Genomic DNA, 23,656 nt, shown 5'->3' with positions numbered 1-23,656 from the left:
AAAAAAGAACTCATTTTTTATTGGAAGGAACACAGGGCACCACTGGGAGAGCTGGATTAGCAAAATTTCAAGGCCATGGATAGCAATCTTTATTTTCTTTTTTGTTTTTCTTATATTTTATAACTTTCTACAATGAATATATATGGTTTATCCAATAGAAATTTAGATTTTAAACATAATACAGGATTTAATTATCCATTTTAAACTGAAAATACAAATATAGGTGAAGAATGAAAAAAGATATTTTGACTGTAATATAAAAAGGACAGGCTAAAAAGGTGTAAGGCAAAATTTTAAAAATTAGTAAGCTCAGTGTAGACATAGGTAGGCAACACTTAAGATGGTTCTATAATAGATCATAAATTTAGATTCTGTAAGAAATTACCATATAGCTTAACTCCTTCAACCGCTTGTTGCCACTAACCACCAACTCAAAAGGTGATCCCACCTAGAAAAAACATCTTAATTAATACATACATAACAAAGGTAAGAAAGCCCATTATGTTGTATTAATAATTATCAAGTGAGCTGTAAGAATTACCTTTATATTTTCATCTCTTGTTTTTAGCTGGATGTATGTCTTACTGGGAGAAGTAAACATACCATGCACTGCCATGCTACTTGTGCTATCAAGAAAAAAGGCCTATAACAAAAGAAAAGGGAGCTATAAATTTTTATCTTTAGTAATACCTTGAGAAAAGATGCTACCCGTTGAAAAATTACTGAAAGTCAAATTCACTTTCACTTTTTTTCACACAGAAAAAATATTAATACATTCACCAGACATTGGAACATCATCATTTTATGGCTTGTACTATAAAGAAACTGATAGTTTTAAAACATGGGAAAGGGTCTTCACCATCATAACCTAAGAGGAAAAAAGCATAGTCCTGGCTTATTTCAGAAACAAAGATATTTTTTCTGGAAACACTAAGAGAAGGAGAATGAAATGGGAAAAGGATCCTTTTGTTCTCTCTACGACACACAGCTCATACACAAGCAAAAAATTATATCACCCCACTAGATCCACCACTATTCAGAGTAAAAATCAAAGAGGCCACATCTGAGGAGCACCCTGCTCTGCCAGAGCCCTGACTTGGGCAAGGCTGTGTAAGCAAAAGAAAGGTGGTAGAAATGGTTGAGGAGTCTCAGACAAGCCATTCTAGGAAAGAGAGTTCAACAAAGGTATGTAAGTGTAAAAAATATATATTCCTCTTTCATTTCAGCTCCTGCCAAAATAAAATTTCAAATGACTGAAAATCAACCTAGGGTTTGATGAGCTTCTCCATCGTATCTTCACATTGCTATATTTTACTGTGCCCTTCTAAATGAACTGACAAGGAAACATTCAATCTAGCCCTGAGCCACAGTCATTAAATTACTTTTAACACTTTCCTCCATTTTTTTTTTTTTTAAATAGAAAGATGTGTCTGCTTCCTATGCACTTTGAGCTCTGCCAAGCTGAGTGCCTACCACAAGATTACAATTGTACTGGTGTTGCTGCCGTGGCATAATGATGGGAAACAGATGGCACCTTCAACTGTAGCTCACTGGAATCCTCCAGGATTGGAAATTCAACCTTCAAGATTCCATTCGGGGGGACAGTGTAATTTATGGTCTGGACAGGTCCCATTTGCTCATTTCTACCGTTCCATCTGCTCCAGTGTTCGGTATAGTTTCTCTGTGCCACTGTCATGACAACATTATTTCTTCTTTCTTCAAGAGTCAGTGGATTGCCGTCAGAACGGGTAACCTTCACCTAATTGTCAAAACAAGACATTTTAAAAACAGGTAATAAGAGAAGCAAAGGATTTAAGTGCAATTGAATCCACTTTCCATCTGAACCACTCCCATGAAATTGAACTCTCAACGACTATTGGTGGCACTCTAACTCCAGACTCGGTGGCCTATCTCTAAAGGTATCCGACACCGTCAACCACCTTCTTCTTAATATTATGGCTTCCTTTGCCTTCCACGGCTCCACACAGCCTCCTTTGCTTCCTACTTCTCTTTCTGAATCTTTTCAGTGTATTTTTGATTCTTCTTCTCTCTCTCCAAATGTGGAAATTTGCCAGATTATCAGTCATCGGTTTTTCTCTCTTCCTCAAGGTCTCAGTACTCCTAAGGCTCAGTTAGCTCTTTGTGATTGCACCCTAAGTCCAAAATTCCCATCCTCATCTTGATCCAGAGCTCCTGCCCAATACCTCCAATTCCTAATTTTTACTTGGATATCTTCGTCATCTCAAATTCACACATCTAAAATGGAGCAACCACCTTGCTTTTCCTATTTTTGCTAACATCACGATTCTGTCAGACTTTACATCTCTGAACTTTCCATCTCTCTCCCCACCTCCCAAATCCAACGAACACCAAATCCTATACTTCTCTCCTCCATCCTCTCCACTTCCACAGCCACCACCACAAGGCTGCTGCCATCCTCCTGTACACAACCCTGATCACTGGTCCTCAAACACTGTTTTCACCACCTCCCACCCATGGGCTTCTCACTGCCTACAGCATGAAGATCAAACACATAAGTTAGACATTTAGGATCCCCTACAACTCCCCAAGCTTCTCCTGTTTTATTACCCCCAGGCACAAGCCCTCAGCTACAACTGCACAGGTCCCAAATATACCCTGAACTTGCTAATCAGAGCTCTCCTGGTCTTGTCTCAATTCACCTTGCTCCCCACCTCCCACCCCCATGCCTGAGCATTTAAAACCCTACTAATCTTTAAACAAATAGTTTAGAGCTTCCTCTTTCACAAAGCATCCCTTAATAATCACCATCCCCATCCCAAAGCCAACTTTTCCTCCCTGAACTCCCATTGTTTCACTCTACTCATTCAGAAATTACCATTTGCAGCCTCATTTTTTTTTTACTTAGCTATTCAAACTGTCTAAATAATTAAGATGACTGAAATCAAGAACTACCTAAAACTTCTACTGACCCACTCAACAAGAAGCAACCCCTCCTTTCTTTAAATCAGGAATCAGCAAACTATGACAAGAAGGTGGGCCAATCGAGTATTTTTATAAATAAAGCTTTACTGGAACATAGCCATTCTCATTTGTCGGCTGTGGCTACTTGCATGCTATAAGGGCAGAACTGAGTAGCTGTGACAGAGACCATATGGCCCTCAAAGTTGAAAATATTTACTCTCTAGCCCATTGCAGAAAAAGATTGCCAACCCCTGCTTTAAATCCCTTTAGAAATTAATTCATGACACTAATCTTATTCTGACTTGAATTATAGCTGTGTATATATTTTCTTGTCATCATCACAAAAACTGTGAACTCCGGGGTAGGGACTGAGTCCTTCTTGGCTCCGTGTAAGCCCTGCCAGCACCATGCCTTGCACATTGTCAAAATTCACTCAATTAATAAAAGGCAACTCAACATATCTCAAAAAATTTAGTAGATTTTTTGATAGGTTTTTAATGCTGCATCTTTGCTAGAACTAAAATTAGTCATTATAAAATCAAATTTTTGACTACTATCTAATTCCTTCAGTTAATAAATAAAAGCTTCAATGTAACAATCCACATCTAACTTAAATTGCTTGTTAAATGCATTTTCAAAAAAATATTTTTGTTTTGGAAACTACTCTTTTAGGAAAATTAGACAAAGGTCATTTGGAAACAATTTTACATATCCCACATATCTAAAGAGAAAAAGTAATCTACCACCTTTTAACTTTAATTTTTAGAAAAGTACTAAAAATAAAATTTCCCATTCTATTTCATTAAACTGAACTTACTGCTATGGACTAGAAATAAATATGCCAACTTACAGTGGCTGTGAAGTTGAGAGATGGCTTCAATACAGTAGCATAATCAAAAAATTCAATGATGTAATCATGTTGCTTGAAAAACACATTGGAGCTTGCATTTCTTGAGATACCTATTTTGGAAATTGCACCACTTAGAATACAAAATTAATGTTTTGCCAACAGCCTCTATCCATCAAATCCATGTTTGCCAAAGGGGTTTAAGATATCAGGTCACATAAACCTCATTCCCACATTGGCTTTGACACTAAGAGAACCACACAGTCCTATGATGTCCTCTATGGACCCCTTCCCAGTACATTGCTGCCATCCTCCTGCAGTGACATGTACAACAGCAGATTAAGGCCACCTTAGTCTTTTGCTAAGGGACTAGGGGATTAGTTAAAGCTATTGACATAGTAATAGAAAGGCTCTAGCAATTAACCTTTACCTTCTTATTAAAAGAGAAAACTGTCTAGGAGCAAATTAGATTCCAGAAGATGTTAAGTGATTTAAATTAAAAAAAATAGAAGAAGATAGCTGACTGAAAACATAAGCCTTTCCATGCAGTTTTCAGGCTGAAAAGAAAGAATAGAAATGGGAAGAAGAATAGAAATGGGAAAAGATTACAAATAACTATCACATGTGCTTGAAGTACAGACTTTTCATAGAAAAATAAGTTTCCCCCTTATTATGAAACATCCTGCAAGTTAGACCAGTTAATAGTCATGACAATTTCAACATTAAATAGCATCTTTAGAAAGGCAACAATGCTCCCAAATGAAAACTCCAGTTATAATAAGAAAGGTGATGGAGCAACACCATATAAATAGCTTTCTTTACCTTCACTTCAAAATCTACAAACCTGTAAGCGATTCTGTCACCGTGGCTAAAATTTCTACCGGCCCAGGGGAAGACATATCCATGTGTTCAGAAAGGTCACTTGAAAACTCCATTACATTTTTCATCTCTTCATCATTAAAAGAGAAGTTTGCAGATCCATTTATCTGTTTTATTTAAAAGTTCGATTATATTTTCACTTTAGCAATTCAAATTTTAGAAATAAAACTCAAACTAATTTACAGCAATAGCTCTGATAACATTCTAATAATTAGAAATGGGTAAATTCTTACTTGTCCAATGCTGGAAAGCTCTTGATTTTCTTACACTCAATTTTTTGTCAATTCAGTATGAAATCTTATTTTTAGAAAAAGTAAACATATTTTCCCCATTACAAGTTATAAAATATCTGCAAAAGTTACCTTAAATTTTTTCGTAATATTTTTCTTCACTCCCCAAAAGGATAAAGGTAAAAATGTAAGTGTTACGTCTCCTTTCACTGGCTTCCCATATGTATACCTAAAAAATAATAAATAAAGGTTTTTTTACACATCAACTTGATATTGCCAGAACACAATGAAAATATTACTTTCAATAGCATATACTAGCAATTCAACATAAAAGAATTGCATTAAAAACATACTCCTACTACAAATTTTTAAAACTAAACCCAGCAAGGAATGTCCTTAATAAATGATGATCATTGAAATTAAGTCTCCAAAATGGGAAGACTTTTAACTGTAGCACCTTAAAACAATTCATAATACAGACTTTACCCAGCTTCTCTCTATCTGAGAGACCCCAGAGAAAATCTGACCATAACTGAAAGTGACAGTATCCTGTCCAAAGATTTCTAAAAGGTTATGAAAAGCGTTCATTCCTAGAAATCTGGACTGGCCCATTTACTGTGGGCACACGAAACTTGGCCGTTTTTGAAGATTTTCAAATGTTAGCTGAAATCACCGTGGGCTATTGCTGCGTGTTCCTCTATTAGCGGGGAGGGTTTATTAGACCACATATTCTGGAGCACCAAATGTGCTCATGGCTGTCAAAAATTGGCTTTTTGTAGGAAAACTTAAAGAGTAATTATTTTAGCCCACAGTACCAAACTTATCTCCTTGAGTCAAATATCATTCTCTGCTACTTTGCATTCTGTGTATTAACTGTATCCTTTTTCATGATGGGAAAGTTTCTTCATGTGAAGGAGAAGCAATCTTTGGTAAACATTTTTCTGCCAGAAAGCCTTTTTTAAATGCATTTCTTGGGTTGCTTTCATCTCCATTGTGAAATGCTGAGCCAAACGTGGAAGTCAATTTTGCTTTGCACTCTATAAATCATAGCAGTAAACTGCTGCTTCCTGAATCCATTAATTGAACACAGAAACTGCCCCTCATCTGGATCAACTCAACCAAAAGGCAAATATTAAAATACAATATATTCCAAAATTAAGAAGGAAAAAACAAATCCACCTTCAAATGCACCACTCTTCCAGATGAAAACAGTAGTTAGTGGAAACCCTGGTTAGGAATTTTAGCATCAAATTCACTCATTCAAGAATCTTTGAAGCCTGATATTACTCGTATCTTCATGAAAGCAAAATTAGAATACTAGATTATTGTATTTTAAAAGAGTTATATCACCTGATAGTACAAGGAGCTTTAAAATCCAGACATAATTTAAAGTATTCTCAGACATAAAAATTTTTTATTTTTATTTAAATGTGAAGCAGATTTAGCTCTCCAGGCACCAAGTTGATTATAATGATTGTGAAACAAGGATACTGAGAATTATTGTCCTAAACAGAATCTGGAAGCATTTGAGATACATTGATTATTCATAAAATAATAGCTTGGCAACATTTTGAAAAGCAAGTCAAATATATTCTGAGATACTATTAACAAAACAAAGAATTTTCTTTCTGAAAACAGCCATAGCACAAATGGTTTATAAAATAATATCTAAAAAGTGAACCTATCAGGATAATTCATGTTTCTTCCCACTTACCTTTTTTTCCACTTTATTTGCAGGACACAAATGTTTCAATTCATTAAATAATAAATATAGTTTAATAAACCTAGATTAAATAATATTTTTCATATTCTACTATCTCTAGGAGTTAAATAGAAGTAAAATAGATATATGCTAAATGGAAGTAAAATAGATATGTGCTATGTTATTTTCTTTACCATCCTCAAGAACCCACTGTGGTTAGTGGAAAAGAGTCTATTGTTTATTTTTAATGAGGTGGGAATAACGAACAGATGTTTCACATCAAGGCTAATAAATGCATTTTTTTATTTACCTCAGTTAAAGATTTCAAAACTAAAAAATGCTTATTAAGCTTCTTCTCAGAGAAATTTCTAGCAATGCTCTGCACATTAACTACAGCCTTGATGAACTAGATGGTTACTAACAGAGTAGTAACCTAAATTATTTATCATACACTCATAGAGAGGACTATAATAGCTATTTTGAAATAAATATTCACAAAATCATCTCTATAACTTAATAACAACCATCCAAATAAGACAACAGAACTCATCTTTCAAAACACACCCAAGAAACAACTTGATTTCAGGCCCTACTTTCTTTCTATCCCCTAATTTGGTAATGAGACCAAATCTATTGCTCATACAATTCAATTTAGTTCACTCCTGTGATACTGTGAAATATTATATATATTTGGTCTTCATCCTGTTTCCTGACATACAACTCCTAAAATCCTGGGACTCTCCAAGGCGATAAGTGTCTTTTTGTAATGAGTTGACTGGTGGCTGGGGCCCCTGGGGAGCTTCAGGATGGGGGCTGGTCACTGGAAAGACCCAAGCATGATTAAAGGGTTGGAACTTTCAGCCCCACCCTCCAAGTTCTGGGGAGGGGAGTGGGACTGAAGGTTGAGTTGATTACCAATGGCCAATGATTTAATCAATCATGCCTATGTAATGAAGCGTCCATACAAACCCCAAAGGACAGGGTTTGGAGAACTTCTGGATAGCCCAAGGTTCCCAGAGAGGCGCTAGGGGAGGGCCTGGAAGCTCCCAGCTGCTTCCCACATGCCTCACCCAATGCATCTCCTCCATCTCTTCATCTATATCCTTTGTAATAAACCAGTAACTGTAAGTAGAGTGTTTCCCTGAATTCTGTGAGCTGCTCTCGCAAATCAGTCAAACCTGAAGAGGAGATTATAGCCAATTGGTCAGAAGTAGAGGTGACACCCTGTGACTTGTGATGAGTGTCTGAAGTAGGGGCAGTCTCTGGGCTGAGCTCTCTGCCTATGATCTGACGCTATTTCCAGGTAGACAGTGTCAGAATTGATTTGAATTAGAGGACACCTCGTTGGTGTCTGCTGCAGAACTGACTGATTGGTTGTTGGTAGGGAGAAATCACCACACATTTCTTAAAGACCAGAGGTCATAGAAGCCTTCTGTGTTGAATGCTGAATGACAGTATAGAAGAAACTGAGTTTGTTTTTTCCTAGATCCTCAGAACTCCAAATAGCAGGCTTTTGATGTGGTATGAAGACCTTTGCTATATTATACACTGCGTGGAACTGAAATCTTTTTTTTTTTTTTTTTTTTTTAAGACAGAGTCTCGCTCTGTTGCCCGGGTGCCGTGGCATCAGCCTAGCTCACAGCAACCTCAAACTCCTGGGCTTAAGAGATCCTCCTGCCTCAGCCTCCCGAGTAGCTGGGACTACAGACATGTGCCACCATGCCCAGCTAATTTTTTTTATATATTTTTAGTTGTCCAGATAATTTCTTTCTATTTTTAGTAGAGACGGGGTCTCACTCTTGCTCAGGTTGGTCTCGAACTCCTGACCTCTAGTGATCCTCCCGCCTCAGCCTGCCAGAGTGCTAGGATTACAGGCGTGAGCCACCGCGCCTGGCCCTGGAACTGAAATCTTAAGGGTCATGCTGCTTACCCATATGTCCTTTCAATAGATATTTCCTGGAAACCTACTCTGTGGCTGGCCCTGTACTAGGCACCAAGGTGCAGGAGCAAACAGCCACTGTCAAGGAGGTGGACTAGCAAACTGCAGCACCATGTGACTAGGGTTAGGAGAGGCATAAGCATAGTGGGTTATGGACAGGTAGCAAGGCTTGAAATTGCCTATGTCAAGGCCCATTGGTCAGAAAAAGTATTTTGCATTCTTGGAACCACAAGTAAAATTTGAGAGTAGAGTTTGGGATGGTAGAAAATGGGCTGGGCGGGATGTTTCAAAAGACACGAAACTAGAAAAGAACCCCATAAGATATACTAAAGAATTTGAACTTCACCCACAAGGCAATGGCCTAAAAATTTTCATGCAAAGAGTAATAAAATTACATTTGTCTTTCAGAAAAAAAAAAAAGAGAGAGGAATTCAATACAAGGTTGAGAAAAGATTAGAAGAGGTAAAATTGGAGTCAGGAAAAACATTTAAGAAACTGCAATAGTAGTTGAGGAGAGAGAGATGATGTTGGCCCGAATCAAGGAAGTGGCAACGGAGAAAAGTGGATGGACTGGAAGGAGACGGAATCAATAGCATCGATGCCCACTGGCTAGAGGAGTGGAGGGAGTGGGAAGAGTGCAGCTGACTTGGGCAGCTAAACAGATGGTGCTGCCGTCCACCACGACAGAGATGCAGGAGAAGAATCATGTTTGGGGGAAGATGACATGTTCAGTTTAAAACACCTGAGGGACACACAGTGGGAGATGTCTGGTGGGCAGTGAGATGTGAGGGTCTGAACCTCAAGAAAGAAACGTGGGGCTGGAGATATAGATTTAGGTATCATTACGTGATAAACAGTAGCAAAAGCACTGGCCATGGAAAAGAAAAATCTGAGTAAGTGAGCACAGAAAGAGGAGAGCCAAAGACGGAGCTCTAATAAGAATTTTTAAAAGATGTAGAGTTGCCCTCAAGAGTCTCAAAGGAGTAGCCAAAGGGAAAGAAGGAAAACCAGAAAGGAAATGGGAGTGGACAATGCCCCCTGCTGCAAAAGGGGAAAAAAAAAAAGTTGTAAAAACCTAAAAAAGTACCCACCAAGATTGAGCAAGAAGGAAGTCTCTGTGACCCTGGTGAAAGCAGTTTCAGTGGCCTGGTGAGAGTGACAGGCTGATTGCAGGTGGCTGAAGAATGAATGGAATGTGAAGAAGTGGAAAATGCAACTGATAGAGCAGGAGCTGGAAGGAGGCATGAAGGTCAAGGAAGGGTTTGTTTCTTTTAATAACCCAAACGATTAAGCACAGAGTGAAGACGCCACTAAAGAACAAAAGGTTAAAGATACCAAACAGAAGGAGTGGTGACATAAGCAAAAGAGGAAGTAGGATTGGGATTCTCCTGATAGGAGAGAGTATCCAAAGGCCCAAGTGGAGGAATTAGCCTCTGAAGGAAAAAGAGACGTTGCTTTCATCATGACAGACAGTCAGGATAAGGAGGAGAAGGAGGATAATCATTTTTACCTTTCTTGGGACACAGTATTTATAGAAAGTATATGCCAGTATTTACATGCCAAATTTTACAGACTGATTAAAGATCCTGCAGGTCAAAAAGATTTCCTTAATCTTGCAAAGTTGTAAATTATATTCTCAGTCTTGATTCTCCACCCTGGAGGCAAAAGCAGACTCTTCTGAAATTGCACTCACGGCAGCTGGGGTGAAGAGGGAAGGAGCCCGGGCCATACGGGCGGCTGTTCCTCTGAATTCACCCAGAAGACGGGCACCACCCTGCAAGAGAACTGCCTTCTTTGCCTCACCCTGGACATCACGCCTGGGCAACTGAAGGCTGAAGGAAGGAGATTTCACAGGAAGGAAGAACTCAGAATGGACAATCATCAGAACTAGCCAGATCTAAGAACTTTAAATGGCAACAAGGAGCCTCGTGAACCACAACAGACAAACCAAACATACCGTGAAGGCCTTTTTGGTGTGTCAGCTTCGCAAAGCTAAAGTCCCCAGTGACTCAATCAAATACTAATCTAAGTGTTAAGGTGAAGGTATTTTACAGAGGTGATTAAAATTCAAAATCTGTTGACTTTCAGCAAAGGAGATGATCCTCAATAATCTGAATGGGCCTGATTTGATCAGTTGAAAGGCCTAAAAGCAGAGCTGAGACTTCCCAAAGAGTACGAAATTCAGCCTGTGGGAGCAACTTCACCGGGCCTGAGAATGCCAGCTTCCCCTCCCCTTTCTGACAGCCTGCCCTGTGGATTTTGGACTTACTTAGCCATCCTCATGATCATATAAGCCAATTCCTTGAAATAAATCTCTTAATACATATTTCCCACTGGTTCTGCTTCTCTGGTTGAACCTTACCTGATACACATACTAAGGAAAATGAAGAGAATACAATACGGTAAAAACTAAAGAAATGCCAGGAGGCCAACTTAATTGTCATGTCATTCTCAACCATTAGTGTCCCAAAGAGGCTCAACCATGAGAACTGTGATGAAACTACAAGGGTTCCTATCAGGCTAGGGGAGGATGGTGCCAATGGTGGAGCTTCAGGGGATCCATAACTTCCTAAAATTACCTGTAAAACATTCTGGAATGAACAGAATTTAAGAACCACTGTTGTAATTGAGTGCATGAAATCCCTGGCACACCTCTGAAAACCAAACACAGAACCACCAGCAGGCCACGGTGGGAGGATCACTTGAGCTCAGGAATTCGACACCAGCCTGAGCAAGAGCAAGACTCCATCTCTACAAAAAATAGAAAAATTATCTGGGCATAGTGGTGCATGCCTGTAGCTCCACCTACTCAGGAAGCTGAGGCAGGAGGATCATTGGAGCCCAGGAGTTTGGGGTTGAAGTGAGCTATGATGACACCACTGCACTCTAGCTGGGTGACAAACCAAGACTCTTTGTCTCCAAAAAAAATAAAACAGAACCAAAGAAGATATCCAGATTCAACCCAACTCATGTGGATATGGATTGTTTAGATCCACACACAACGTTTATCTGAATTTGCACCCACTCAGTGGGTACAATGGTTTGTAAAGATTTGTACCAAGTTTTATAAGCATTTGTCAAGAATTCAAAATAGGGTCAGGCATGGTAGCTCATGCCTGTAATCCCAACATTTTGGGAGGCCAGAAATTCAAATCCAGCCTGGACAACATAGGGTGACCCTGTCTCTACAAAACAAAACTAAACTAAAAAAAGTTAGCTGGATGTGGTGGCTTGCACCTGTAGTCCCAGCTACTCAGGAGGCCAAGATGGGAAAATCACTTGAGCCCAGGAGTTTGAAGTTCCTCTGAGCTATGACAGAGTAAAAGACCTTGTCTCTTAAAAAAAAATAAAATAAATAAAAAAAACCCCTCAAAATCAAACTCAGAATGCTAAACATCTGGCAGAGACCAAGTACAATATAACAACTATATAAAATGCAGACACTTATGTGTTCTCTAAACCATAAATCCATCCATAGTACTCAAATTCATATTGGAAGCTGCCTCTTCATTGACATGGGCAGAAAACTAACTTGGTACAAATTGTAGACACACTTTTGCCTTTGTGCTATATGGGTTTCACATGATTTTTTCCAGACAGAATCTAAAGCAGGAGTGGTTAGTGGGTTTTGATCTGTGGACTGGCTTCTGCCAGGAGACTCTGTGCTGCCTGTCACTTGCCACTGCCACAAATGCTCACCAGGAGAAGAGTATGGTGATGAGATGGCACTGAGATGAGCTCCAGCTTTTATTATTAATAGCTTTTAGCACAGCACTCTGGGAGGCCGAGGCGGGAGGATCGCTCAAGGTCAGGAGTTCGAGACCAGCCTGAGCAAGAGCAAGACCCCGTCTCTACTAAAAATAGAAAGAAATGATCTGGACAGCTAAAAATATATATAGAAAAAAATTAGCCGGGCATGGTGGCACATGCCTGTAGTCCCAGCTACTCAGGAGGCTGAGGCAGGAGGACTGCTTAAGCCCAGGAGTCTGAGGTTGCTGTGAGCTAGGCTGACGCCACGGCACTCTAGCCCGGGCAACAGAGTGAGACTCTGTCTCAAAAATAAATAAATAAATAAAATAAAATAAATAGCTCTTAGCAATAAATTGTGAAACCAAATACATTTCAGAAACCAAAGCACAGATATTGACACATCAAAAATAAAAGCTGCAAAAGACCAGTCCTTGAATTACTTGAGGGCAATCCCAGCTTGCACTTTGGAGAACCATTAGTCTGAAACTCCAAGGGCCCTTTTTGCCTTAGTAAAACAAAATGCTCTACTGTCCAAGCATGAGAGCAACCATACAGCTATTATTCAGGGTGGGTTGGAAGTCTCTGTGTATATATGTTGAAATGGATAAATGTGGATTATTCACTCATAAGCTAATTGCAATAAGTAATCAACTTCCTCCCCCAAGAGCTCAACCTCCATTAGCAACAGAAAAAAAATAAGATTAAAAAAGAGATAAATTACCTCAACTCCATGTCATCTGAATGGGCAATAAACAAAGATATAATTTAAAAAAAAAATCTGGCACTACCTATAATGTAAATCCCTTAATTAGTCTTAGAAAGCCACTAGTCCGTGGGAAATACTTTAGGACTGGCTCAGCTTAGAAGCATTGAGATGGCAACAGATCTCTCTGTACAGATCTATTCCACACTTAATTATTTGTTACAGATAGTTTTTAGTATCCACTAGGATATTTTAATAAGCAAAAAACTGTGCTAGTATTCTGGAGCATACAATCAGTTTTTGGCACACACTTTTATAACGCCTTAGAGCCATATCAACAGAAAAATGATACTTACTTTGCCGTGACGGTACCATTTAAATTCTTAGAATTCATAGAACAATATAATGGTGTCTGCAAAGCCACTTCAAATTTTGGTAATACTGGAAAAGAAAAGCAAGGGTAAATCTTTTGAAGAATCTATTTCACTATCATATTCCACTGAATAAAATAAAAAATAGAATTGTTCTGAAGCAGTTGATAATTACCATTTAAACTTAAATTCATTAGGATCCAAATACATGTTACACAGATGGGAAGCCCTTTGTTTCACCCAAAATTAGAAGTCCTACTTTGGTCAGTTTTACATAATTAAGATATGAAATATTTTATAAATACTAGTACTATATTTGACATAAAACACTCTAGCAGAGTAAGAAAACTCATGTTTCTTTCCAGTCTATAGAACTTTATTTTCCTATAACTTCACTGACCAAGGAAATTAGATTAAAATCTCATAACAAGGCACCTCATCATTCAATTAACACAACAGAAGTCTCCAAAAGGCCAATGGGTCAACAATATAGGGCAGATCTCCAGTTCCAAGCAAGACTAAAGGTCCTTAATGTACCAAGACACTCCTAGACTCTAGACCAGTAGGATACGAGGGCCAAAAAAGTCACCTGGGTCAACTATGATCTCCAGCAAGGAGACTGAAATGCCCCTTCCTCAAACATCATAGATTGGCAATCAATTCCCCACCTCCACTATATCCCATTCAGCAAGATACAACCACCCAGCACCACCACAATGTGATAGGAAAATAGTCCATAAACATGTTGGTCCCCGATAATTTATTCTTCTAGATTAGGGTTGTCCAAAAGAAATAAAATGCCAGCCACATGTATAATTTTTTATTTCTAGTAGTCACATTTAAAAAGTAAAAAGACCAGGCATGGTGGCTCATGCCTGTAATCCTAACACTTTGGGAAGCCAAGGTGGGAGGACTGCTTGAAGCCAGGAGTTTGAGACCAGCCAGAGCAACAGAGCAAGACCTCATCTCCACAAAAAATTTAAAAATTAGCCAGGCATGGTGATGCATGCCTGTAATCTCAGGTACTTAGGAGGCTGAGGCAGGAGGATTACTTGAGCCCAGGAGTTTGAGGTTGCAGTGGTGACCTATGATGACATCACTGCACTCCAGCCCAGGCAATGGAGCAAGACCTTGTCTCAAAAAAAAGAAAAAAAAAGGTAAAAAGAAGCAGATGAAATTAATTTTTGCAATATTTTACTTAACCCCATATATCTAAAATATTATCACTTCAACATGTAAGTGAAATAAAAAATTATTATTAATAAACTATTTTTCTTTATTTTTTTCTTATACTAAATCTTTAAAATCTGGCGTCTCCATTTGGATTAGCCACATTTCAAGTGCTCACTGACCACACACGGCAAGTGGCCCCTACTGGACGGCACAGTTCCAGATCAGGGTTCAGCAAACTATGATGAGCATGAGCTAAGAATGGTTTTTACAATTTTTAATTGGTTGAATCAAATCAAAAGAAGAATAATATTTCATGATACATGAAAATTATATGAAATTCAAATTTCCATGTCCATAAAATAAAGTTTATTTCATCAGGGCAACATTCACATACATATTATCTACGGCTGCTCTCCTGCTACAACGGCAAAGTTGGGTACTTATGGCAGAGACAGATGGCCCACAGAGCCTAAAATTACTATTTGGCCGATTATAGGAAAACGCTTTGCTTATCCCTGTTCTAGGTGATCACGAGCCTCAGATCTGACAATACTATATGACATGCATGAGCCCGAGCCACAAAGGTGTAAGCAAACTATTAATACTTTCCAGAATTCCTATTGCCTAAATGAAATGCAATCTCAAAAAGTGGCACAAAATAAAATGAAAAACCATGTGTGTGACCTCAAAATAACTACTCAAATTATAAACTAATACAGAGATCCAATGCTTTCCTTTCATCTTTCCTTCCTTTCCAGCCACCAACAAAATAGATGGGTCCCACTGTTTTCATCTATGTATGTATTTCTAACTGCGATATTACCAGCTTGACACCCGCAAAGAGGATTTACCTGAGTTAAATACACTGTCCTTACCAGCACCAACCAAATGAAAAGTAGGAATAATAATTTGTTGGCTTTTTTTAAGTGCAAAGTTTTAAGTATTTTACGATCACAACAAAGTAGAAAAACAGAAAAATTGTGCATAACAAAAAGACTAGCATAAGGGGACTATGGGTGATATTTTCCTTTTGCAAAGGAAAAAGTATGTTTAGGCCTGTAAGGAACACCAGGATTTTACCTCCATTGGAATTTTTACTTCAAATAATACATCTCTTGAAAATTTCTGTTATCTCTGTAGAAAGTAACAAATGTTTTTTTCTTTCAAAATAAATTGAGGAACTCTTACCATATTCTGAAACCTGAAATGACTGATAATATGCCTGGTCCTATTGGATGGAAGGGAAAAAAAAACAAGAAAATATATGAGTTCTTATTTAATTATTTTGCTTGCTTACTTACCTGCATAAAAAAGATTTAGAAAATTAATTTTTAAATGACATTTATGATGATTTAATAAACAAAACAGTTTATTTTAATTCATGGAAGTTTAGTTTTAGTCAACTGCAACATGAAGCCTATGAGATTTCATCAGTTCTTCTTACCAATTCACTAACATAAAAAGGTGACCTGTCCCTATAATTCATTGCAGGTCATTTAAACAAACTGCTTAATCCAACTTCCATCATTTGTGACATGAGAACTAGATTAAATAACTCAGGAATTTATGAAGCAAGGATAACACGTGTCAAACTGACAAGAAATAACTTCTAATATGTTTTGGGTATCATTATCAAAAAACCAACAGAAAAAATGAAGTTATACACAATTCAAATATTTGTAAATAATCAAGGATACAAAATCTTCAGAGATCAACATCCTCCAGCTTTCCAATTCCTCGAATTATTTTCTTGTGTAACTCTTAAATCAATACATCCTACCCTATTTTAACAGATACAGTTAATTATTTCCTTTTCCAAGATCAACTAGAAAATATGTGACCTATTAGTGTATCATTTTTCTAACTCCTCATATTTCTAACTGTCCTTTCTAAATCAAGGTAACACATTAAATAGAACCTCTTCATCTGGCTCTACTCGGGGGTTGGAAAGATACATTTTTTTAAATAATAAATAAATAAATAAATAAAACCTCTCCAAAACAGCTAAGTAATTTCACTAATGAAATTTGTATTCTAAATTTGATTCCCTAAATTTATCAAAGCAAACACAGAGATGCAACTATAAAATATTAGCTTTTCTTTAAAAGCATTTTTTTATTTTTTATTTTTTTTGAGACAGAGTCTCCCTCTGTTGCCCAGGCTAGAGTGCCGTGGCGTCAGCCCAGCTCACAGCAACCTCAAACTCCTGGGCTCAAGCAATCTTTCTGCCTCAGCCTCTCGAGTAGCTGGGACTAAAGGCATGCGTCACCATGCCCAGCTAATTTTTTCTATATATATTTTTAGCTGTCCAAATCATTTCTTTCTATTTTTTAGTAGAGACGGGGTCTCACTCCTGCTCAGGCTGGTCTCGAACTCCTGACCACGAGCCATCCTCCAGCCTCGGCCTCCCAGAGTGCTAGGATTACAGGTGTGAGCCACCACGCCCGGCCTAAAAGCACTCTTGGTTAATCTAAAGCACCAAAAAGTTATTTTTTAACCCTAAAGGAAAGCTATAGTTCACTTAAAATTTAAAAAAATATAACTACTTACATGCTAATAAAAAAAAAAAGTCTAAAACTTGGCTTCAATGTTGTCAATTAAATAAGATCCCGAAGAAATTGTGTTGTTTTGAACAAAGTCTTAAGAATATTCACATTTGTGACTTCTATCTTAAATTGTTTTCATGTCATATACAGTAATATTATAAATTACCTGTCCTTGATTCATTTATAAGTTCTAAACTATCATCCTCAAAAAAATCAAGTCAAGAAGGTAATTTACCTGTATTGCCTGTTTTACTGATAAACATAAGAATGCAAGAATCTTTAAATTAGTTTTTGCTTTATTACTGAGGCCAGCACAGGGAAGACTGTGGAATAAGTAACAACGATGATGTCTCTGTTTGTCAAGTTTAATTCATATAGCAAACATTAACTGAGTAAGTACTACATGCAACACACTATATGAGGCGCTATAAAGATAAACTACAGTCCTCAGCATTAGAGGGTCTAGTGGTGGAGACATAGTTGAGAATAATAATTCAAATTGCTAGTGTCCTGGGGTTGCATGCACAGTGCTTTGGCTATTACTCTTCCCTATTCTTGACTCACACATACTTCCATCCCTACCCAAGTATTACTGCTTCCCTGAATCCCCAATCTGAAAACAACATCTCTGCCTTCTAAGCCTAGTTCTTCCTTTCCTGTTACTTTTCACCTTGTATCATAAATATTTAGAAATACCGCTTACCCTACTGCAAGTTCTTTGAGCGCCAAGTCCACACTGGATCATTTTTGTATCCCTCATAGTTTATCCCACAGGGTGCCAACCTACCGCAGTGCCTTGCCCAAAATAAATGCTGCATATATATGTACCAAATTAAATAAAAATTACTAGCTTTTACAAATTAGAAAATTTGCAGAAAATAACTCATTTATTTGGGCTTACTTTAAACAACAGCCTGGAAACCAAGTTTTAGGAAATTACGTGTTTAACATGTAAGTAGTTACATTAGATTACATTTGAAATGAATTCCATCTCCCCTCCTGCCTCCTACCTTGCCAATCATCCCTGATCAATCCTGGATTTCCCCCATCTTTCCCTTGACTGTCTCCTTGCCCTCAGTCTGTAAATGTTCTCAAGTCTTCTGTCCCTTGGGACTCCTAAATATCTTTCCGACTCCTTCCTTGTTTCCTTCCTGTCTCTCTTTCCAATCCTTTTCTATCCTGAGCCCAAGGCTCTCCCCACTCTCCAGACTCTCATCAACTCGCATGTTTTTAACTGCCATTTCTACACTAAAGACACCAAAATCAGTATCTCTAGCCCATACCTCAACCCAGAGATTCAGACTCAAATCTATCTGTGGGACATCTCCACCTCAACGTCCTACAGAATGTGCTGGATTTATTTATCTAGATTTAGCCTCTTTCAAGTAGCCTTTCTTGATTACCCCTCCCTATGTTGGGTTAGATGCCCCTTTTCTCCCATAATATTCTGTGGATAACTCAATCATTTTATTTAACACAATATACTGTAAGTATCTGCTTTGTGTCCAACGCTTCTAGGATATTATGAAATCCTTCAGAGCACAGCACCTAAAGCATGTCTTCAATGTCTGTTGAATAAAGTTATGTATTAATATAAATGAATAAATGAATCTCGTCTTATCCTAGGCTGGTTCTTTCGGGTGCTCATCAGATCAGCCCCAGTTATCAGACGGCATCTCCTGCAAGACACTAAAATCACCCTTTCTCGGGAAGGATCAAACTACCCTGAAGAGGCAAATAAGCCATAGAGTAACCTTAACTCTCTGCCCTTTATTTGAAAGGAATATGAATGCCAAGGAGAGGAAGAGGCCGGCTATGATAGAAAACTAGAGAAAGGGAAGATGGAAAGTACTTCTTTTTGCTATCATTTTAAATTGTTCCAATAAATCAAGAAATTATTTTGTAACTGAGTGCTGACCGTGTGCTTTGCACCACACAAAGTCTTCCGGGATGTTTATAAGTGGTAAAGTGCAAACCAAGAAATAAATTATTTTACTGTCCAAGGGATTTGAAAAACAGAAGTTCTATAATGTTCAACATATTAACCATTAGACAAATAGGTCACACCAATTTTCACAGTGAGTTTAGTTATGTTTACAAAATATATAATCAAGTACAGAAGATACTGAAATATTTAAAATTAATAGTAATTCAGAGAATTAGTAGACATTTATGCCATATATAACCACAAAAACACTGATACTGAGTACTCTCATAAATCTAGAACAGGGATCAGCAAATTTTTCCTGTAAAGGGCTGGATATTAAATATTTTAGGCTTTGTAGGCCATATGGTCTTTGTCACAACTACTCAACAATGCCCTTGCAGTGCAAATGCAGCCAGAGACAATGTGTAAACAAATGAGCATGACTATGTTCCAATAAAACCTTATTTACAAAAACAGGTGTCAGATTGGATTTGGTCTTTCAGCCAGGGTTTGCTGACACCTGGTCCAAAAAAGAAATAAAATTTATTTTCAAATTGTTCTATGTTAGTTCTAGCTGAACTAAACTAAACTTAACTAAAAACATGGAGCAAAAAAAAACCCCAGGCCTTTTGTAGGAAGTACAAGTTTCTTTTACTAAACAATTTTCCTTCAGTTTCAAAGGAATTTAATTTGCTTCAAAATGAGTTTTTATATTAAATTGTAGCTCATCAAATATAGTTTATGCTGATTCACTCTGCCAATAACCGGGAAGAAAAGGCTAACCTGAAGGCTTAAATACTTGGGCAGCATGTCTTCTAAGCAAACACCTCCCCAGGCAAGAGAAGGCATAACTCATCAATGTCTTCTGAGCTCTTTTTTCCCCAATATGGTCACTGTTCCATGGAGAAAGCTCTCCCTTGGAAAACCTGCTCTGAAGCACATATATTCACTCTCTGTTTGTATTGGATGTGAGCCTGCCTTGATTACATTTTCTAAGCAATTTCTAAAGCAGAGGTAGAAAACAAGCATCAGTAGGCATTCTCAACAATCTCTGTAATTTCTCTAACCCCTATTCCTAAGTCAGTCATTCACTGTGAGGGTGTATGTTACGGAAATCAGTCAAATGAAAGGGGATGAGAGAAAACATTATTTTTACTACCCTTTTAAGTAGTATGCTATGCCCAGAGTACAAGTTGGAGACACGTGCGTTACTAAAACCATGTATTCCAGTCACAGAACTTTCCTTCTCTAACCATGAAGCCATCCAATTTTTGAGTTTCTATTTTAACAAATTTGAAGGAATATGGCACACTACATGACCACTAAAAAAATATATTTTAAAATGCAGGCCAGCCGCAGTGGCTCACGCCTGTAATCCTAGCACTCTAGAAGGCCAAGGCGGGTGGATCGTTTGAGCTCAGGAGTTCGAGACCAGCCTGAGCAAGAGTGAGACCCTGTTTCTACTAAAAAAATAGAAAGAAATTAGCTGGACAACTAAAAATATATAGAAAAAATTAGCCAGGCATGGTGGTGCATGCCTGTAGTCCCAGCTACTTGGGAGGCTGAGGCAGGAGGATTGCTTGAGCCCAGGAGTTTGAGGTTGCTGTGAGCTAGGCTGACACCACAGCACTCTACCCCGGGGCAACAGAGTGAGACTCTGTCTCAAAAAAAATAAAAAATAAAATAAAATAGAATAAAAAATTACAGGTCAGTTTCTTTCAACTTTTGCTTCTGAAGTAAAAAGAAATGCCTGAAACAGACTTAAGGTGCTGGGTGGATTATTTCTGTTGTACATTTATGTTAATTTATGATCATTTCAATTTTCTAATACTTTGCTTTAGCACTGATGGCCAGTGTCTGGATTTACTTTTTATTTAAAGGTTAAGAAAGGCATTGAATTTTTCAAAACTGCACATCACAGGATGTTAAAATGGAGCTATCTCTGACTCCGTTTGACTTTGGCCTCCAAGACAATACATGCCAACTGTGTCTACATTCCAAAGTGAGGTGCAAGACTACCTTGCAGGACTTGCAAAGGAGGTTTCCAAAAACTGGTTTTGCAACTCTTAACCCTTCACTTCTCTTCTCTTAGAAGAGAATTTTAGGGAAAAGCTTTCAATGAGCCAGGAGTGGCTCACACCCCACCCCCAGACATTAGGTGAGAGTTCCTCTCCCCTCACTTCAAACCCAGGGAAAGGGGCTTCAATAGGAGGATGCAGAGAGCTGGATATGTGTCCCTGGGAACATCCTCAACTGTCAGGGAGCAGCAGGATCTTGACACCTGAGAAATGTACACAGCAAAATACTGGCAGTGACGAGCTATGCAGAGCTAAGAGTGTGCTGTGTCGGGGGCGGTCTGTACCTCCTGAGTGTCACAGAGCAAAGAAAGGATGAGCATTTTCCCTCAACTAGATATGCCAAAAAGAGCCAGTCAGCATGGGACTGCTTTCTGTCCTGATCAAAACAGCCTCGGGAGGGATAACGCAAACCCTCATGGGAGGGAAGCTGGAGGTGTGCACGCTAGATAACTGGGAGCTGAAGACAAGAGTTTTGAGCTGCCAGTTGGAGGACACAGATTCAAAAGCATCCAGGGCGCTTTGGATAAAAGACCTCCCAGCAACAGTAAGCGTGCTACAAAGAATCCACAAATGAGTTCTAAGAAGGAAAGGTATTAGTTTTAAATGTCTGCTAAGCCCAGAGAGCTCTGATGCAGATGACAACAGTATTACACCGAATGATATTAAACTGCCATTTTTGTAGGACAAATACTAGTAAATTCGTACGACTCATACATCAAGTAGGATTTTTTGTTTACTCCTCACCTCTTTTTCTTCCACCTAATTCAATCTGGAGGAGTTGAAGGCTGCCTAATGAGTCAGAGGCAGGCAGCCAGACCAAAGAAGACCCAAGCTGGGAGAAGGGCACTTTATGTTACCAGACTGGACATATTAATTACTGAATGCAGACTGCTTTGTGCATGTGAATGTAACCAAAAATGACAAGACCTTTTGTTACCAAAGAATAACCATAAAAATGATGGGATTTGCCTGACATTTCATCCAAGGAGTCAGAAAGAATTGGTCCCAAAGAACAGGACTAAATGGCAAAAGAATAATGTGTTTTTTAATCGCACCTATGGGGTAATAAATGTTCAAACTCACAGTTATACATAAATAACTGGGAACCGCAAACTGGGCAGCTGTTCTTGTCAAGAAAGGCTGGGATGCAGAAGGTATCCCAATTTCTGACTCATAGGACATTTTCCCTCAGAAACAGAGCTCTAGACTCATCCACAGAAGTTGACTTAATATGGATATGTTAAGTAAGAATATGAACAACAGAACATGAATTTCCTTCCTCTGCCCTGTGCCCGCACCCTCTTGGTTCTCTCGTCCCAAGCCTGGCTGTTTTTTCTCCATTGCTTTTGGTGGCTTCTCTTCTTGGCTCCTAAGTGTGGTGATTTCTGACAGCACAGTCCAAATACCTCCCGCTCCCCTCTTTCCCCTAAGCCCAGCTTCCATCCCTGACTTCCTGGGAGCTTAGATCGGCAATTCTCCCAAAGACCCGCACTTGACATCTCCAGGCACCTTGTGCTCCCCTTTCTCCTTTGCACCAATCACAGTCTGATCAGTCACTCACCCTAATGATTCTTCCTTCAAAGGGTTCTTGAATTCATCCATTCCTCTTTCATTTTTGCTGCTTCCCTGAAGCGGTCCCTTACTACCTTCAAACTGGACTGAAGCTAACATGAAAGGTGTTCATACATTTCTTAAACAATGATACTAAGCCCCAGCAGTCTCCTGGACTTGAGTTTCTAATTATTCCCCCTAATTACTCCATATACTGCCTCTAATTACTCCACATACTGCCTCCAAAATGATCTTAAAATACGACTTTAATCATGTCATACTATTGCCTAAAAACTTCCTACAAAAATGAAGAAGAAGACAATAAATATTAATTTTTTGGTTTGGGAGTTTATCACAAGGGTGTCATACTTTCTAATGTATGATGTTCGGATGTTTTTACCTTAATCATGCATTGCTTTTATAATCAGAGGAAAATAAAAAACGTATAATTTTATATCTTTTATCATTCAAAAGACTCATTCATATACATTTTGTTTCTCTTTGTCCTCAGAAGTTTTATATGAAATTTGTAACACTGATTGAGATTCAAAGTAAAATATGTAAGTTTTTTAAAGCTCCCCACTGTCTACAAAATGAAATCTAAAAACTTTAGCGTGATATCCAACATCCTCCACAGCTTAGCCCAGAAACTCCACCAACTTTCTCTTCGACTGCTACTCTGTATAATCCCTCCACTTGGCAAGAGCAGGCTCCCGACTCCGCAGCTCTGTCGCCTAGCTCAGAGCCTCATTCCACCTGCCCCTGCCAGTCCCTGTCCACGCCCTACAGTCCACGTACAGTGTGGACCTTTAAAGCTGTGAAGAGCCTTAAAAGTTCTCTGACCCAGGCCAAGTGCAGTGGCTCACACCTGTAATCCTAGCACTTTGGGAGGCCAAGGCAGGAGGATAGCTTGAGGTCAGGAGTTCAAGACCAGCTTGAGTAAGAGTGAGACTCCATCTCTACTAAAAATAGAAAAAATTAGCCAGGCGTGATGGTGTGACTGCAGTCTCAGCTACT

The 23,656-nt window shown here is 38.6% G+C and overlaps 1 protein-coding gene across 1 annotated transcript in view; it reads right to left on the bottom strand.

Moving 5' to 3' along the window:
• CD109 (CD109 molecule) overlaps positions 1–23,656 on the bottom strand; it is a 120,492-nt gene that overhangs the window by 51,464 nt on the left and 45,372 nt on the right. Inside the window, exons 6-13 of the mRNA XM_045543897.1 lie at positions 15,726–15,765; positions 13,350–13,434; positions 5,032–5,128; positions 4,635–4,776; positions 3,794–3,903; positions 1,535–1,759; positions 542–643; positions 386–448 (exon numbers count right to left, since the gene is read on the bottom strand). Of these exons, the coding sequence (XP_045399853.1) occupies positions 386–448; positions 542–643; positions 1,535–1,759; positions 3,794–3,903; positions 4,635–4,776; positions 5,032–5,128; positions 13,350–13,434; positions 15,726–15,765 (864 nt within the window). The remainder of the gene's footprint in view (positions 1–385; positions 449–541; positions 644–1,534; positions 1,760–3,793; positions 3,904–4,634; positions 4,777–5,031; positions 5,129–13,349; positions 13,435–15,725; positions 15,766–23,656) is intronic.

The sequence above is a fragment of the Lemur catta genome, chromosome 2 (assembly GCF_020740605.2).
Source record: "Lemur catta isolate mLemCat1 chromosome 2, mLemCat1.pri, whole genome shotgun sequence".
Classification (NCBI taxonomy): domain Eukaryota; kingdom Metazoa; phylum Chordata; class Mammalia; order Primates; family Lemuridae; genus Lemur; species Lemur catta.
Note: the sequence above shows the minus strand (reverse complement) of the source record. Positions and strands in the feature narration are given on the sequence as shown.